At 32.7% G+C, this 20,259-nt stretch overlaps 1 protein-coding gene and 1 long non-coding RNA gene across 2 annotated transcripts in view; both read right to left on the minus strand.

Moving 5' to 3' along the window:
• LOC127702195 (uncharacterized) overlaps positions 1 to 20,259 on the minus strand; it is a 305,823-nt gene that overhangs the window by 139,745 nt on the left and 145,819 nt on the right. The gene's annotated exons all lie outside the window — the stretch shown is intronic.
• Positions 1,474 to 20,176, minus strand: LOC127702151 (probable RNA polymerase II nuclear localization protein SLC7A6OS). Its single transcript, XM_052206256.1, has 5 exons — positions 19,994 to 20,176; positions 15,803 to 16,309; positions 14,922 to 15,240; positions 3,532 to 3,606; positions 1,474 to 2,768 (listed from the first exon to the last, which is right to left on the minus strand). Exons 1-5 carry the CDS (start codon positions 20,153 to 20,155, stop codon positions 2,680 to 2,682), a joined length of 1,152 nt encoding a protein of 383 aa, XP_052062216.1. The 5' UTR covers positions 20,156 to 20,176; the 3' UTR covers positions 1,474 to 2,679.

Below are 20,259 nucleotides of genomic sequence, written 5' to 3' on the forward strand. Positions count from 1 at the left end.
TTCAAAATTCACAAAGAATTACAATCCTTCCAATGTTCACAAGACGTACAGTAAATTGATCAATCCTTCATAATTGGGACAAGAGGCTGTCAACACGATAGCAAACCAGGTTTTGTGTTACATTTAGTAGTGTCATTGATAAAATGTTCAAGGGCTATAACTTCTCAACAGCATCAGCGGAAATAGTCAAAATCAAACCTGACCTCAATTTTGTTGTCAGACAAAACATGTTGAATAATTTTCCTTCAAGTTATCACATAGAAACATCATAAAGCTACATTTTTCAATCAATCAAGGATCTAAACTCCTTACCAGCAAAACTAAAACTTGACCTCCACTTTTACATGAGAAAAGGATTTGTAGAACCATTCTTAAGCTATGACACAGAAACAACATAAAGCCTCATTTTTTAATTAAACAAGGGTTATAACTGCTGAATAGCAAACGTGAAAATTGTCAATATCAAACTTGACCTCCATTTTGTCATCTGAAACAACATATTAAAATTTGAAAAAAAAAAATGTTTCAACTGTTTTCAAACAATTGCACAGAAACAACAAAAAGTGCCATTTTAAAATAAAGGACCATAACTCCGTAATGGCAAACATGCAAATGGTCAAAATCAAACTTGACCTCTATTTTGTCATTAGAAACAATGTATTTAAATTTGAAAGGGATTTGTTGAATGGTTCACAAGTAATTGCACAGATACAGTTGGAGTTGCACGATGTACTACCCCATATTAATAAAAAGATTTTTTTTCTAAGCCAACTGACAACCTGCCTCATATGAACCAGATTTTTTTCCTTTGGAAACCAGTTTAAAAACTGAAAGTGAATAAACATTAAGTATACCATGAAAACATTTGTAGGTACTTTTGTCAGATATGTACACCATTCTTGAAAACTGGCCATATCACAAAAAAATTCAAGTTTGATACTGCAGTGAGTGTATCTTCTGTAACAGCACCATAAATAATTCATTTGAGTTTTGCTCAAATATAAGGTATTTACAACTCTCTTCTGTGGCTATAGACCTATGTTGTCTAGAGTCTTTTGGTTTTCGGTTTTACAGTGGTGCTTGCTTGTGGTCTATCTGATGTTTACCTCACAGTGCCCTAACAGTATCGTTAATTATACTCAAACAGTCAATGATTTGAACGAAGAAAGTTGCTGTCTAACTGATGTATACCTCACAGTAACTTTAATTGTATTCAAGTACCTGACTTTTGTATATGACACATCCCCAGCCCATGATGCAACTGCATACCAAGATAGGTTAACCAAGTATTACGGAAAAAAAGGTATGCATCGGCTACGAAGCATGACGGAGGGACAGACATGGTGAATCTATATACCCTAAAACAAAGGGGTTATGATAAGTGAATAAGGTGCTCAGAGAGGGTTAGCATGTACAGATTGGATAGTGAACAATATTGTATTTACGTGGATTCAAATGAGAGGCAATAAAATCTAAAAATGAAATAATTTTATTGACAAGTTATTTCATTACATAGTAATTTTTAAAGTTCAATATATTATTTAACTTCACTTAGTGAATAAAATGTAAAAATCTCTTACACTTATACAACAATTTATACACAAAGATAGAAGCTCAATAAGTATCCAGGTGTTTTTCCTCTTTCTTCTAATGTGTTTCTAGCACTTTATCACAAAAGATTTTCAAAATTTGTCATTCTTAATTTAACAGATTTCAAAGGTTCATTGAGTCAATAATTATTTCATTGTGAAATACCATCTAAATCATGTCTCTTTTATAAACAAAGCTTGGTGAGTTTTGCTCATTGTAGAATCTATCTGTAATTGTTCTTTAGCCTTTTGGTCCTTAATAAATAGTTGCTTCATTTGCAATAACACCACATCTCCTAAATTTAATATTACTCTAAAACTGATGTGTTGTAGTTCCAAAAGAAATATTATTCGTTTCTTTAAAAAAAGCATTAGTTTTTGGCTTATTGTAAAAAATATACGTACATCCAATGTTGACCTTAAGGTTTTAAAGTAATTTCTGATGAACATATTTCCATTCATCACAGCATTTCATGAAAGTTATGATTTATAAACATATAATCACTGTTACCCTTATATTTCCCAACATAAGCCTGAGTAAAAACTTTGGCATGTAAAAACATAAACTTGATACATCTTGCTATCTAATAAACAGTGGTATTTAATAAATGGCTGTATTAAGCAGTAAATTGCACAAGCTTGCAAGTGCAAATAACATTTGAATGGAGACATATTACATGTTCATTAATATTTTGCACCAATTGTTTAACTGAACTTAGAAAATAAAATTTTTACTCTCTGACCACATTCTCATTATTTGAAATTTATAATTGCACAATACTGAACACAAACTTCTTTACTTTAATATCCATATAATGATATTTATATCAGGTTTATACTCCTCTAAACATTTCAATGGATTTTTCATTATATAAATTGCATTGCATTGTTTTAAATATCTCATTATCAGTACTATTTTTCACAAGGATAACAATTAGTTTTCATAATAATGTTATCAAAATGAAAGTATATGGGTTAGCACAGTAACAGATGGTAAGTAAACAGATATGGTATTTAAGCTTGTTCTTTTAACATCTGTTGTTCAATGATGAGGTAATATCTGTATATCCAGTCTAATTATCCCATATCCTCATTCCATATGGTCTACCTCTTGTTTTACCATGTGGTAATATCTGTCATAAGAAGATCCAGGTTCATCATCACTTACATCTCCAGCTTCTGTAATAGAAAATGTACATAAGTAAAATAATACAATGTAGAACATACCGGTATCTCTGCTAGGCTGGAAGGTGATCCTTTTCACATACCAGACTATTGTAACTAAGCAAAGATGTTTGACAGGTATGTGAGCCTTATAAAAATGCAAAATATCTGACATTAGTGTGACAGAGCTAGAAGAACAGAATCAAGCCTCTGTTTGGATACTGACCAATGAACATGTAGAAAAAAAGAATATGCAAATGAGACATGACCAAAAAAGTTCATCTGGAAAGTATTTTTTTTTTATAAATGGACACAGAAAGAGATGTCTTATGTGTTAGTTGCAAATCAATAAAATCTTTGATTTAATTTAAATTGTCAAATATCCAATAATACCTGTTATGTAAATAAATAAAATAGTAATATGATTTGCATATCTACAAATACTTGATTGTGACTGGTCTGTCAATTATTTATTTTTTTATTTATACTTGATAGACACTGTTGCTGGAACTTCTTTCACTACCTATGTAAAGACTGTCAATTTTACTGTGATAAATTTGTGTGTGGTACACATGACTTGAATGCTAGAGCTCTGTGAAAGGTGAAATTTTATTCAGTTTACAGTGAGTTTACACACCAATAACCCCTATGTATAGACACAAATCTTCCAGAAATGAAAAAGAGGGAATACTAGTTTGGGCTAATCTAGACTCCTACTTAAAAACTGGTTTTCAGGAATGTTTACCAGAATAATTGATTAATACAAAAAGATAGTTACCAATATTACATCTAGATGACATCCAACCTGCTAAATCATGGTCCTGATGTTCAAATGCTGCAGTGTCTCTGTCGTCTACAAGAATATATGCATTGTACATGTAAATGTGAGGTAATTTGTGACAGCAGATAAACTAATGAAAATGGCCAAACAAAAAAAACTGCCCATTCAAAAAAGTACATGTAGGAAATACAAATAATGTTTACACTAAATGCTAGCTGCTTTCTTAATAGAAAAACAATAGATATGGGGTATCCTTCCATGACACAAAATCTGTACATGCACAGCAAAAAACACACAAAAAGCAAAAACTTGTTTTTGGATATCAGTGATTTACTCATCGTTGAAGATCTAGTTACTTAAAAAAAAAATGTGGATAGTGTCCACTTGTGGACACAGATGATGCCCCCACTTGCATATCATATAGTTATAAAGGGACATAACTGAAGAACGGTAAAAGTGACGCTACCCAAATTTGAACTTGATCTGAGTTTCGTGGTAATAAGCATTGTGTGTAAGTCTCATAACATTTGGTTGAGGCTAACTTAAGTAGAGAACAGAAACTAAAAATTCAGCAATTTTTCTATTTGTAAACATGCATAACTCTAGAATGGCTGTGTATAAGTTTTATAACATTTGGTTGAGACAAACTAAAGTTAGAGAACGGAAACGAAAAATTCAGCAATTTTATGTTTTTAAACGGACATAACTCAAGAATGGTAAAAGTGTTGCCACCAAATTTCGTACTTAATCTGTATTATGTAGTAATAAGCATTGTGTATAATTTTCATAACATTTGGTTGAGGCAAACTCAAGTTAGAAAACGGAAACAAAAAATTTGTACTTGATCTTAGTTTTGTGGTAATGAATATAGTGTATAGGTTTCATAATGTTTGGTTGGGGCAAACTTAAGTTACAGAATGGAAACTAAAAATTTTGCAATCTTTCGATTTATAAAGGGGCATAACTCAATAATGGTTAAAGTGACACTACCCAAATTCAACTTGATCTGTGTTTCATCAGTGGAAGTCAAAATTAAACATTGCATTGTATAAAGCATTGATTGTAGTTGATTCAACTATAATCATGGACAAAGGAAGATAACTTCAATTTTAATAAAATGCTTCGCTGGGCGCAGCTTGATACGACCGCAGAGGTCGAACCCTGAACAGTTGGGGCAAGTATGGACACAACATTCAAGCTTGATACAGCTCTGAATTTGGATTGTGATTAAATATTTGACACAGCATAGGCTTCTGACACAGAAAGAATGTGGTCTAAGAACTTCAATTTTTTTAATTTACCTATTATGGTCTAATGTCCAAAATCAAAATACATGTTTAGATTCAGCATATCAAAGTACCCCAAGAATTCAATTTTTGTTGAAATCAAACTAAGTTTAATTTTGGACCGCAACTTGGACAAACTTGAAAACTGGTCCCATAATCAAAAATCAAAACACATGTTTAGATTCAGCATATCAAAGTACCCCAAGAATTCAATTTTTGTTAAAATCAAACTAAGTTTAATTTTGGACCCTTTGGACCTTAATGTAGACCAATTTAAAAATGGGACCCAAAATTAAAAATCTAAAATCACGGTTAGATTTGGCATATCAAAGAACCCCAATATTTCAATTTTTGATGAAATCAAACAAAGTTTAATTTTGGACCCTTTTGAACTCAATATGAACCAATTTGATAGCAGGCCCACAAATAAAAAATCTAAATACATGGTAAGATTCAGCATATCAAAGAACCCCATATATTCAATTTTTGTTGAAATCAAACAAAGTTTAATTTTGGACCCCAATTTGGACCAACTTGAAAACTGGGCCAAAAATCTAAAATCTAAATACATGTTTAGATTCAGCATATCAAAGAACCCCAAGAATTCAATTTTTGTTAAAATCAAACTAAGTTTAATTTTGGACCCTTTTGACCTCAATGTGGACAAAGTTGATAACGGGGCCCAAAAATCAAAAATCTAAATACATGGTTAAATTCAGCATATCAAAGAACCCCATATATTCAATTTTTGTTGAAATCAAACAAAGTTTAATTTTGGACCCCAATTTGGACCAACTTGAAAACTGGGCCACAAATAAAAAATCTAAATACATGGTTAGATTCAGCATATCAAAGAACCCCATATATTCAATTTTTGTTGAAATCAAACAAAGTTTAATTTTGGACCCCAATTTGGACCAACTTGAAAACTGGGCCACAAATAAAAAATCTAAATACATGGTTAGATTCAGCATATCAAAGAACCCCATATATTCAATTTTTGTTGAAATCAAACAAAGTTTAATTTTGGACCCCAATTTGGACCAACTTGAAAACTGGGCCCATTATCAAAAATCTAAACACATGTTTAGATTCAGCATATCAAAGAACCCGAAGAATTCAATTTTTGTTAAAATCAAACTAAGTTTAATTTTGGACCCTTTTGACCTCAATGTGGACAAAGTTGATAACGGGGCCCAAAAATCAAAAATCTAAATACATGGTTAGATTCAGCATATCAAAGAACCCCATATATTCAATTTTTGTTGAAATCAAACAAAGTTTAATTTTGGACCCTTTTGACCTCAATATGAACCAATTTGACAGCGGGGTCCACAAATAAAAAATCTAAATACATGGTTAGATTCAGCATATCAAAGAACCCCATATATTCAATTTTTGTTGAAATCAAACAAAGTTTAATTTTGGACCCCAACTTGGACCAACTTGAAAACTGGGCCCATTATCAAAAATCTAAACACATGTTTAGATTCAGCATATCAAAGAACCCCAAGAATTCAATTTTTGTTAAAATCAAACTAAGTTTAATTTTGGACCCTTTTGACCTCAATGTGGACAAAGTTGATAACGGGGCCCAAAAATCAATCAAAGCACGAAAGCGCTGTAAAGGCAGTTAATTACAGGTTGTGTGTATTTTAAGTCCAGTTATATCATTATCTTGCATAGTACAGTGTACTTATCAGAGGTGGCTTTCAGTATTTAAGATTTAGAGTTCTCTAATGATATTGAATAAGTTTTGTGAATGTCATATTCTGAGCACTATATGAAGGCGATTGTTCTCACTTGTTTATGAACTAGTGCATTATGTCCAGTTTGTACCTTTTTTTATCTATGTTTATAGTCAAATTAGTTATCAAAGGTACCAGGATTATAATTTAATACGCCAGACGTGTGTTTCGTCTACATAAGACTCATCAGTGACGTTCAGATCAAAATAGTAACAAAGCCAAACAAGTACAAAGTTGAAGAGCATTGAGGACCCAAAATTCCAAAAAGTTGTGCCAAATACGGCTAAGGAAATCTATTCCTTGGATAAGAAAATCCTTAGTTTTTTCATTGGCAATCATAACACATCTCCTTATTTATATAATGATCTATATTCAACGACCTCAGGTACAAAAAAAAATGTATCTAACTAAACTATGATGGGAAACCTTTGACTTCTTTCTTTATATAAACTTTTGATTTAGTACCATAGAACTATGTAGAGTAAATGTACATTGCAACATGTCAACTCTTTCAACTCCAAGCAAAATTATATTTCCAAGCATAAAGTAATTTATGAATGAAATAAAATGCTCCGCTGGGGCGCAGCTTGATACGACCGCAGAGGTCGAACCTTGAACAGTTGGGGCAAGTATGAACACAACATTCAAGCTTGATTCAGCACTGAATTTGGATTGTAATAAAATATTTGACACAGCATAGGTTTCTGACACAGAATGAAAGTGGTCTAAGATACTTAAAAAAATTTAATTTACCTATTCAAACCATATCATTATTATTTGCTTTTATATATAAATCAGAAATAACCAATTTAAAATGATAAATTTTAAAGAAAAAAAAGGAAAAAGAATCCCCCCCCCAAATTTTTTGAACCCCCTTATGATTCATCACCCCAAAACTCAATCCCAGCCTTCCCTTTGTGGTATGGTACCTTGCAGTACAATTTCAGAGAGATCCATACACTTGAACACATGTTATTGTCTGGAAACTAGAAAAATGCTTGTTTTTTGGCCCCTTTTTGGTCCCAAATTCCTAAACGTTTAGGGCAATTACCCCCAAACTCAAACCCAGCTTTCCCTTTGTGATATGGAACCTTGTAGTACAATTTCATAAAGATCCATACACTTACACACAAGTTTTTGCCATGAAACTAGAAAAATGCTTGTTTTTTGCCCCTTTTTGGCCCCTAATTCCTACAATTTGGAAGCAATTACCCCCAAAATCAATCCCAGCATTCCCTTTGTGATATGGAACCATGTGATACAATGTCAGAGAGATCCATAGACTTACACACAAGTTATTGTCATGAAACTAGAAAAATGCTTGTTTTTTGCCTCTTTTTGGCCTTTAATTCCTAAAATTTGGAGGCAATTACCCCCAAAATCAATCCCAGCATTCCCTTTGTGGTATAGTACCTTGCAGTACAATTTCAGAGAGATCCATACACTTGAACACAAGTTATTGTCTGGAAACTAGAAAAATGCTTATTTTTGGCCCCTTATTCCTAAACCTTTTGGGCAATTACCCCCAAACCCTATTCCAGCTTTCCCTTTGTGATATGGAACCTTGTAGTACAATTTCATAAAGATCCATACACTTACACACAAGTTATTGCCATGAAACTAGAAAAATGCTTGTTTTTTGCCCCTTTTTGGCCCCTAATTCCTAAAATTTGGAGGCAATTACCCCCAAATTCAATCCCAGCATTCCCTTTGTGATATGGAACCTTGTGATACAATGTCAGAGAGATCCATAGACTTGCACACAAGTTATTGTCATGAAACTAGAAAAATGCTTGTTTTTTGCCCCTTTTTGGCCCCTAATTCCTAAAATTTGGAGGCAATTACCCCCAAAAATCAATCCCAGCATTCCCTTTGTGATATGGAACCTTGTGAGATCCATACACTTACACACAAGTTATGTCTGGAAGTTACAAAAATGCTTATTTTTGGCCCCTAATTCCTTAACTGTTGGTACCATAACCCCCAAAATCAATCCCCACTTTCCTTTTGTGGTATTGAACCTTATTTTAAAATTTCATTGAGATCCATTCACTTAAACTAAGGTTAGAGTGCGAAAACTAATGTGTCTTCGGATGACGACGCCAACGTCATACCAATATACGACCACAAAATTTTTTTGCGGTCGTATAAAAAGGAGTTCTTAATTAAGAAATAAACTGATTCGCTGAGCGCAGCTGGATACACCCGCAGAGGTGCTACCCTGAACAGCTGGGGCAAAAATGGACACAATATTCAAGCTTGATACAGGTCTGAATTTGGATTGTAATTAAATATTTGACATATTATAGTTTCTGAATAAATGTAGTCAATGAACTTGAAATCGGTTATATGAATTGAATTTATATTCAATTAAAGATTTCTTGCTGTTGTGCAATACACTGTGCTGTTGTGCAATACTTAATAAATCTGTTGCCAGACTATAAACAAATAAAGTTCAATTTCTTCTCAATGTCATATTTGAAATTTATGAAAATCAATAGGGAGATTACATCAATAGCTATAAATAATTCACCAAAGTTTCATGTGAACTGCTTAAAGCATTTTTGAGTTGTTGTCCAAAAGCTGGAAAATCCCCCCTTTTTTAATGAATAAAACCCCATAACTCAGAAATGTAAAATCTAAAATTTATAAAATTCTAAAGGGAGCTTACGGATTGATAATTTAGTCTTAGATGCAAGATTTTTTTATCAGTTGTTAGTGGCTTTGAACTAGCTGTCAGTAACTGCGAGTACTCTCAGATTTGTACTTAGTGTCTTTTTGTTGTTTGGATGTACAACTACCCGACCACGTCCACTTGTATTTGTATTTATCCATCTGATGAGTTAAGCCTCTTTCAACTGATTTTTATAGTTCTTTCTTATATTGTACTGTTACACCACTGTCCCAGGTTAGGGGGAGGGTTGGGATCCCGCTAACATGTTTAAGCCCGCCACATTCTGTATGTACATGTTTGTGCCTGTCCCAAGTCAGGAGCCTATAAAAGTGTAATTCAGTGGTTGTCGTTTGTTTATGTGTTGCATATTTGTTATATTTGTTCATTTTTTTACATAAAATAGGCCGTTAGTTTTCTTGTTTGAATTGTTTTACATTGTCATTTCTGGGCCTTTTATAGCTGACTGTGCGGTATGGGCTTTGCTCATTGTTGAAGGCCGTACTGTGACCTATAGCTGTTAATTTCTGTGTCATTTGGTCTCTTGTGCATGTGTGGAGAGTTGTCTCATTGGCAATCATACCACATCTTCTTTTTTATATTTACATCAACAGATATAAAAAATTCACCAAAGTCAAGGTGAGACAACAAAACTTAGTTGTAAGATCTCTGAAATTTTTTACAGGGTACTAGTTTTTCTCATTGTTGGAGATTGTACGGTGACAGTAACACCTGTAACTGCTTAAACCCATTTCTTATGCACTTTAGTTTGATAAACTCACTGAATATCATACCACATCTCCTTATTTTTATATGCATTACAATTTACATGTGCATGTAATTGTAAATATATATATATCAGAACAAAATTCATTGCGTCACTTTTATTTATGCATCCTTTGGCACAATACAAGTTCTAAAATTACACAACATACAACAACTAAATGTTATTTCAGATGAAAGTTTTGTTTCAGTTTCATTCATAGGATTTATTAAAATTTTGTATGTTTTGCCAAGTCCAATAATTCGCTCTATGTGACATAGAGACATAGTTGACTAAACCACCAGGTGTCGAACATTCAAGAATTTTCAGTGTTTCTGTTTTTATTTGATGAAAAGGTTGCCTGAGCTCTAGGAGCTTTAGGTTTTATCACGGGATATTCTGTGCTGTCAATAATAATCCAAGTCGTAGGAAACTTTAATTTGAAGTTGGATGGTGAAAAATACCTGACTAAACCACTAGATGGCCAAGTGTTAGCCTCACACCACTGTTTAGACATAAAAATAATCCATGTATACACAATATTCTTAACACTAGATTCAATCTAGAATCTAGACAGTTCAAAGTTGGTTGTATGATGCCTCAATTTCATCAAAGTCATAAAAAAACTGATTTTCAACTGACACCCTATCAATTTGAAAATATATGTATCTCAAACAATGTGCTGCTGGACCAAGTGTGGTCAAAACAAATAAAAATTTAGTATACAACTCTAAACCGGTATAAAAATGCATGGCTGTGTCACGTGTCTTCATTTCAAAATTCTCTGCTGAAAACATAGGCATTGATGGTGTTTGCGTAATTCCATCTGTGAAGCTCAACATTAGCTCGGCAGTTGGTGGTGGACAGTCATAAATCCTTTCTGCAGTACGAATGACTTCTTCAGGAAAACCAACTTTACAATCAAAACTTTCCTCTAGATTTCTACTACAATATTCATCAAGTTTAGTTCTTTTGTTTTCACAGGAAACTGCCCTGATTTTTCTTTTTGCGGACGATTCAGTCTCTTGCTTGGTCCAGGAAAATAGGCTGGGAATTGCAGTAGACTTAAGTCTCTGTATGGTGGGTTTGCGCCCTGAAAAAGGTTATAAAACATTAGATTTTTTATAATTAAATGAACTTCCATTAGCAATGTATACTTTGTACTACCTGGCGAAATATTAACTAGATTTATTCATTACAATCTGGATAAAACTATGTTTGCCTGATTCAATGTATGTTATGTAAATCCAAAGGACAAACAATGAGAGACTTATGCAACAAACGTACATTGTTTGTACCTAAATAACTATAATATAGATGAGAGCATGTCATTGTTTTGTTCCTGTTAACATTGTCATTGATATTTTTCAAGAAAGTCTATGAGGCATAGCTTATGCATTCCTGTCATTACTACATTAGCATAATTACTGCTAAAATAATTCTCAGTATGATATACCTCTTGTAAGAAATCATTATAATTGTAGCAATCACCAAAAAATCTCAAACAGATCACATTGAATCGTAATCCAAAAAATTATGACGTCTTGAAATACCCACCCCCTTTTATTCTAAAACGATAATTGCGGTTGTAAACAGACTTTGGTTTATTCGCATGGAGATTACATATATAACTATATATTTCACAAAGAAAATAGAGTTTTACCATGAATAGTTTCCTGCACGTAGTCTTTTTCAGTAAAACGTGCCTTGCAAACAACAGCTGATTGAGATGGACTCCACGATATCATCGTGTTCTCGTCCAATCTGCGTATGGGCCATGGCGTTGATCCAACTTTTCCTTCTTTTTAAGTCATTTGGAAATGCATGTCCTCCTCTTAAATGACATCCAGGTACACAACAACAAGTACTTGGCATCGTTAATTAAAAATATAACTGAAATAGTTGCACAGTGCAGAAACCGGAAGAAGAGGCACAGGATCCGCTACCACGGCGCCACCTATTCAGGAACGATAATTTGCTACTTTATATAACTGCGAAAATAACGTTAGACGGGTTCACGTGCATAAACAGAAATGCGCTTTAAATTGTATAATATAATTCATGTTCAGTCGACCTTTAATTATTATATCAACGACTGAAATGATTTATAAACATCTAGATTGCAGATAACACTCGAAATTAACCCGAGCTCTTTCCACACGGAATTCAAATAATTCTAGTTTGTCAATCGGTTGACTGCTTATAATGCAAAATACTAATATATCAAAAGTTTTTAAAACTAACAAAACACAATGATCGTTTCTCTATTTCCCAATGTAAATGAAATGAAACAAAAAACATTTTATATCGCAATAAGAAGAGGAGAGAATTCAACATTTCCGGATCTACTTGGAGTCTAATGACCCCCCACGTAGATAAGTTGGATATCGCGGAAGGAAGGATTAACCCGGCAACTAGAAAGGCATTAAAGCACTGCCTTTAAAAATCTAAATACATGGTTAGATTCAGCATATCAAAGAACCCCATATATTCAATTTTTGTTGAAATCAAACAAAGTTTAATTTTGGACCCTTTTGACCTCAATATGAACCAATTTGATAGCAGGGTCCACAAATAAAAAATCTAAATACATGGTTAGATTCAGCATATCAAAGAACCCCATATATTCAATTTTTGTTGAAATCAAACAAAGTTTAATTTTGGACCCCAATTTGGACCAACTTGAAAACTGGGCCACAAATAAAAAATCTAAATACATGGTTAGATTCAGCATATCAAAGAACCCCATATATTCAATTGTTGTTGAAATCAAACAAAGTTTAATTTTGGACCCCAATTTGGACCAACTTGAAAACTGGGCCAAAAATCAAAAATCTAAATACATGATGAGATTCAGCATATCAAAGAACCCCATATATTCAATTTTTGTTAAAATCAAACAAAGTTTAATTTTGGACCCTTTGGACCTTAATGTAGACCAATTTGAAAACTGGACCCAAAATTAAAAATCTAAATACACGGTTAGATTCGGCATAACAAATAAATAAATGTGGTCAAAGATTTTACAAATATAATGCGCCATACTGTCCAATTAAAGATTACTTCTTGAAATTTTTCAATATTTGAAATTTGAAAAAAAAATAAAATTTGAAGAATAATTCTTTTTAATTTCTGAAATCTGAAATGAGAAAAAATTGACCCCCCACAATTTCTTTAAACCCCCCCCCCCCTTTTTTTCCCCAAAAAATTCTTTCCCTCAAGATATGGTCATAATCTCAATTCAAATTTCCAATGGAGTTTGCAACCATAATTACCCATTTAAATTTACCATAGTGCTAACTTAATCTATTTTATAATAGAATTTAAAATATAGTGTCAAATCTTTCATATGGATTTTGTTGTAAAAAAAAAAGATGCAACATTTGCAGATATTTTTACTGGTCTTCCTTTATAAATATGCATTTCTTTAAACACAATTTAAAAGCAGTGTAAGGGAAGTAACCAAAACGTTGTATTTGGATTACCTCCCTTACACTGTTTTAAATTATCTTAATTGTTCATTAACCATTACTTTATACATAATTTAAAAGCAGTGTAAGGGAGATAATTTCAATGATGTATTTGATTTATCTCCCTTACACTGCTTTAAATTATGTTTTGTACTAAAGTATTTGTCCATTAACCAGGACAACCTTGTTTTTCCCCCTTTTTTGCCCCTAATTCTTAAACGGTTTGAGCCATAACCCCCCAAAGCAAATCCTAACCATCCCTTTGTGATATGGAAACTTGTAGTATAATTTCAGAGAGATCCATACACCTTTCCACAGTTACTGTCTGGAAACTAGAAAATGCTTATTTTTGGCCCCTTTTTGGCCCCTAATTCCTTAACTGTTGGTACCATAACCCCCAAAATCAATCCCCACCTTCCTTTTGTGGTATTGAACCTTATGGTAAAATTTCATAGAGATCCATTCACTTAAACTAAAGTTAGAGTGCGAAAACTAATGCGTATTCGGACGACGACGCCGGACGACAACGACGACGACGACGACGCCGACGCCAACGTCATACCAATATACGACCACAAAAATTTTTTTGCGGTCGTATAAAAATTACTTGATATTTAGAAGAAAATAAAATTTTTGCAATTTTTCCATTTATAAAGTGGCATAACTCTAGAACGATTAAAGTGTCGCAACCAAAATTCATACTTGATCTGTGTTTTGTGGTAATAAGTATTGTGTATAGGTTTCATAACATTTGGTTGAGGCAAACTTAAGTTAGAGAACGGAAACTAAAAATTTTGCAATTTTTCCATTTATAAAGGGGCAGAACTCTAGAACGGTTAAAGTGACGCCACCAAAATTCATACTTGATCTGTCTTTCGTGGTAATAAGTATTGTGTATAAGTTTCATAACATTTGGTTGAGGCAAACTTAAGTTAGAGAACGGAAACTAAAAATTTTGCAATTTTTCCATTTTTAAAGGGGCATAACTCTAGAACGGTTAAAGTGATGCCACCAAAATTCAAACTTGATCTGTGTTTTGTGGTAATAAGCATTGTGTATAATTTCATAACATTTGGTTGAGGCAAACTCAAGTTAAAGAACGGAAACCAATTTTGGGACGTACGGACGGACAAGGGTAAAACTTAATCCCCCCACCGCTACGGCAGGGGCATAAAAACTGCAAATTAAGTGCTATTTTCCAGCTTAAGAAATTCCTTCTTTATCATTTGAAGTTGTGTCATACATATTTATGTACTGTATGTCTTATTCTTTTAACATTTGAAGTTGCATCATACAAATTCATCTATGATATTTTCTTATTATTTTATCATTTGAAGTGATGTCCTATAAATTCAGCTATGATACATTCTTATTCTTTTATCATTTGTAGTTGTGTCAAGTAAATTTATCTACTGTATGTTCTTATTCTTATGTAAAAAAGTAACCAACCATCTCCGTAATGATACTCTGCATCTTCATTTTCATAAAAATGAGGATCTTCATCTGGATAATCATTCCTCCAGTTGTCTTCGTCATTACTGTCATCTTCATCCTCATATATTTCTTCATTTGTAAAATTTCTGTCATCAGCAAATATCAGTTCATCATCATATAATTGAATTTTTAAGTCACTTTCTAAAGCTTTGAAATTAAATTCTTGGTTATTTGTATAGTACAAATCATAAACATAATCTTCTTCCTGTTGTGAGACTGTCTGTTTGACAAGAGGTACAGAATTACATGTTATGTTATCGGCTGACTGAGATTCCTACAATATAAACAGTAAACAACTAAAATTATACTATCATAATAAAATCATTTTCAAATCCATTAGTTTTGGTGAAGGAGAAAGTTTAAGTTAGTAAAACAAGTAAGGAAATTGAATGTTTATAAGACTTCAGATTCTCAGGGGTTGACAATCATTTCTAAAGCCTGATGTAGGGTTGGCAATACTCCCAGAAATGTGTTATACCAGGCAATGTGACTTTTTAAAGCTTATTCTTACAAAAAATAGTAAAGAAAGAAGGCAGTTTCATTGTATAATTGCAAAATTTATACATTTATACAGAGTTCAAAGTCATTTTCAAAAAATAAAAAAAACCAAATTCTTCCTTTTCTACAATTATTCTGACTGCTGATTGGTCACCTCTCCCACAGGGCACCAATCAAAATTCAGGATACTTGAAGAGTTTTTAGTGTTAGGACTTCATACCCTTGCAAGTCAATGTAAGTAAGAGATAAATTACGGAGAGGGACTGAATTATTCTGGTTATGCCATAATATGAATGATTTTTTTTACAGTACCCGGTATACAAAAAAATTTCACTTACTTTCAATAATGATTCAAAGGTTGGCATCTGTGATGGTTGATCTATTTCAACATCTAATAGTTGGTACACTTTTTCATTAGTATTTGCAGCACCCTTATCATCATTAACATTTGAATCACTACTGTGTGCCCCATTACAAGTTCTTGTTTTGTTACAATGGTCACCTTCATTTGAATCATTAGCACATGCTCCATTATGCATTTTTGTTTTGGTACCTCCATTTGTCTCTTCACTAGATAGTTCACCGTTTGATAATCTATTAGTTTTAGCATTTTCACTATGTGTCAATTTCTTACTGTCAGAATTGCATATTTCTTCATCATTTTTATCAAGTCTGTCTAATTCAATATTACGTAAAGATGATATGATTTTTATTCTACTATTTTGTGAAGACTGTTTTTGTCTTTGGCGATTTTTTGATGTAATATTGACAGTGTGCTGTTTATATTCTTTTTGAAGTTTTTCTTTTCTTATAGCATCTCTTATTTGTCTGGAAACACCTTCAACCTGTAATACAAATACATTTATATATTTCTATAAAAAAATACGTTTGTACATGTACAAACATAAGCGACATGACAAGATTATGATATACTACAATAATGCTTCGCCGAGCGCAGAGGTCCAACCCTGAACAGTTGGGGCAAAAATGGACGCAATATTCGCGCTTGATACAGGTCTGAACTTGGATTGTTATTAAATATTTGACACATAAAAGGTTTCTGACACAGAATAACTGTCGTCAAAGAACTTTGCAAAAAAAATAATATTTGAAGAATTTTTCTTTTTAATTTCTGAAATGAGAAAAAATTGACCCCCCACAATTTCTATTACCCCCCAAAAAATTCTTTCTCTCAAGATATGGTCATAATCTCAATTCAAATTTCCAATGGAGTTTGCAACCATAATTACCCATTTAAATTTACCATAGTGCTAACTTAATCTATTTTATAATAGAATTTAAAATATGGTGTCAAATCTTTCATATAGATTTTTTTGTAAAAATTAAAAAGATGCAACATTTGTAGTTATTTTTACTGGTCTTCCTTTATAAATATGCATTTCTTTAAACATAATTTAAAAGCAGTGTAAGGGAGGTAATTAAAACGTTGTATTTGGATTACCTCCCTTACACTGCTTTAAATTATGTTTTGTACTAAAGTATTTGATCATTAACCAGGACACCCTTGTTTTCCCCCTTTTTTGCCCCTAATTCCTAAACGGTTTGAGCCATAACCCCCCAAAGCAAATCCTCACTATCCCTTTGTGGTATGGAAACTTGTGGTATAATTTCAGAGAGATCCATACAACGTTCCACAAGTTATTGTCTGGAAACTAGAAAAATGCTTATTTTTGGCCCCTAATTCCTTAACTGTTGGTACCATAACCCCCCAGAATCAATCCCAACCTTCCTTTTGTGGTATTGAACCTTATGGTAAAATTTCATAGAGATCCATTCACTTAAACTAAAGTTATTGTGCGAAAACCAATGTGTCTTCGGACAACAACAACGACACCAACGTCATACCAATATATGACCGCAAAAATTTTAGCTTAGTGATTATAAACCTTGTTTTAAAATTTTTACAGTCGTATAAAAATTTGGAAGAAAAAAAATATAAACCCCCAAAAGAAATCCCCCCCAAACTTTTTGAACCCCCACCCCCCCAGATTAATTACCCCCAAACTCAATCCCAGCCTTCCCTTTGTGGTATGGAACCTTGTAGTACAATTTTAGAGAGATCCATACACTTAAACACAAGTTAATGTTTTGAAACTAGAAAAATGCTTGTTTTTGGACACTTTTTTGCCCCTTATTCCTGAACGTTGTATGCAATCACCCCTAAAATCAATCCCAGCCTTCCCTTCAATTTGTGATATGGAACCTTATGGTACAATTTCATAGAGATCCATACACTTAAACTAAAGTTATTGTCCAGAAACCAAATGTGTCTTCAGACGACGACGCTGACAGCGTTGACATGATAGCATATAAGAACACAAAAAAAATTTTGCGGTTGAATAAAAATAGAACATAGGGCTCAAATGAAGTTTTTGGCTTTCATCTCAAAAACTAAAGCAGTAAGAGCAAAACTGACATAGGTGAAAGTGTTAAACAGGTTTAATTCTTAATCATCTACCTGTCAAGTAATCTTCAGACCAATAGGACAACTTCTTGTTGGGTTACTGTCCAGAAATAGCTAATTTTTAGGAATTTTACAGTTTTGTGTTATGTATTATCTTTAATATTATTATAGAAAGAGAGAAAGTGTAAATGACAAAATTGTTCAGCAAAGTAAGATCTACAAAAAAGTCAAATGCCTGAAACTGAAATTATAGGTGAGCAATATCAGGCTCTCATGAGCCTCTTGTTCCAAATTGCTCTGCCTCTGCTCAAGTTCTAAATATAATGCAGTAAATATGTGATTTCATTTTCAGCTAATCTATGTGTCTGTGTCTACATATTATAGATCACATATTTTGCTACAACAAGTGTTATTTACATGTAAGAGCATTTGCAATATTGTTTCTCTTTGATAGACAAGTAAAAAATGTAAATTATTGAAATCAAAAGATATTTGCCACTATGAACATGTCTTGTAAATATCTCTAGCCATAATACCTATATTGCAAAATAAAAGTATATACGCTTTTAAACTGCTTGTAATCCATAATAAAAGGCCCATTGGTCTTTCATCTCTAAAGACAAAATGCCCATGTGTTTAACTCAAGACCTGGTTTTACATTTTCGGTTTGTGTTTCTAATATTTCGCAAACAGTATTTGAGCAATTTGTTTTAGTTGTACAACTATTATAACTGTAAGCTCACACTTGTAAACCTATCAAACAGGCCAGGTACAACCTAATAGGGAATATTTCCAAATATAATTTATTTTTTTCAGTGTAACTTTTTTTATTTAATTTTAAATCCACATCATATACTTGAAATGGCACATATATGTGAAAATAGCAGTAACTTTTTCTGAGAGATGAAAAAGCTAAAATTGACATACTAAGAAGTCACAAGTCTAGCTACAAATGTATGAAAACTTCTGGAAATTTACATTTTTCAAGTCATGCAACTTTCTTAAAACTGAAAATAAAGATATAGCTATAATAATGAAAAATATTGTTGAATTTTCTATAAACTTACGCCTTTTAATGTATGTTAAGTAATTTTTTTTATCGTTTTTAACACTTTGAAAATGTCTTTCATTTGAGGGATACATGAACACTGTATTTATTTATTTAGGAGCTCTGTTCCCCATTTTACAGGTTATACAGATTCATATATTTTGATCATATTACAATTACTTGCAGCCTTCACGCTTAACTTTTGAGTCCACAAGCCAGACGCTCAATATTTTGAAAATTTTAGTTGGATTCTGTTGGCTTGTAGAGAATTTTACAAGCCCGAAAGCACTTTTACAAGCCATGGCCGTAGGACTTGTGGTTAAGCGTGAAGACTGTACTTGATTCCTTTACTTTAGATAAAACAATAATCTATCAAATAAAAACTTATTACGTTATACTTTAACATCAACCTTTTTTATCATATTTGATAATTATGATTGTGATAATTCTGCTCTCTCTGGTCACAGAGATTGGCAATAATATATTTGTTGTTGTTTACAACTTGTTGCTGCTAATTTCGGAAAATAAGCTGTCTCTAGGTAATTACAATCAAAAGCAAAAATTTCTTTCACTAAACAAGTTGAAGGAATGGCCATATGGAAAAAAAAGTTTCCAGTCAGCTTAGACCTTTTTTGCCATGTGTATTTCAACAATTTGGGAATCTATGACACTTACACAGAGATTTGGCGACAACTAACCAATTGATGTCATACAACAATCACTTTTGCATTGTAGAATCAGTTCTTTTCTGTTTATATATATATGTCAAAATTTTAATTGAAAGGTTTTTAATGCCAGGTAGTGGTATAGTAGACAAAGAGCATTAAGGTGTATAATTTGTAAGGAACAGGGGTGTAATTTGGTTGATTTCTTTGAAAACTGGTGGTTATCGTGGGTCAATATATAGAAATCTGTTTGATGCATAGATAATACATGGTATTGACAGGGTAAATCGTAGTGATATCACTATCAAAACACTCTTTAGCACAACATAAATAACTTAATAACTGTAAAGAGTTATTTTTAATAAAATTTGTCTCCCCCTTTTTTAGTCACCTTTGAAGCAACAGTTCCTGCGAATTTCAGGGAACTTTGGGGTTCGTTTTCCAACGAATTTGCTTGGGGATGATTTTCTTCTTTTTTCCTTTTACATGAAATGACAATCGATTCCAAGGGATCTTCGTTTCTTCTACGTTTCACACGGACGATAGTTGCCATTCCGAGTTGTGAAAATTTACAGTGTTAATCTCTACATCAACTGATTAGAAAAAAATGACACTAAGTGTATTCGGTTTATATAAAGGCTACATTTAAACATACAA

This window comes from Mytilus californianus, unplaced genomic scaffold (genome assembly GCF_021869535.1).
Source record: "Mytilus californianus isolate M0D057914Y unplaced genomic scaffold, xbMytCali1.0.p SCAF_5, whole genome shotgun sequence".
Classification (NCBI taxonomy): domain Eukaryota; kingdom Metazoa; phylum Mollusca; class Bivalvia; order Mytilida; family Mytilidae; genus Mytilus; species Mytilus californianus.

What these genes read in the sequence shown, in the direction of transcription:
- LOC127702151 (XM_052206256.1), bottom strand. Translation starts at nt 20,155, where the DNA reads ATGGCAACTATCGTCCGTGTGAAACGTAGAAGAAACGAAGATCCCTTG. An exon ending in CAGGAACTGTTGCTTCAAAG is followed by an intron (nt 16,310 to 19,993) that starts GTGACTAAAAAA and finishes TTTGTATTACAG; the next exon opens with GTTGAAGGTGTTTCCAGACA. An exon ending in AGAGTATCATTACGGAGATG is followed by an intron (nt 3,607 to 14,921) that starts GTTGGTTACTTT and finishes ATATTCTTGTAG; the next exon opens with ACGACAGAGACACTGCAGCA.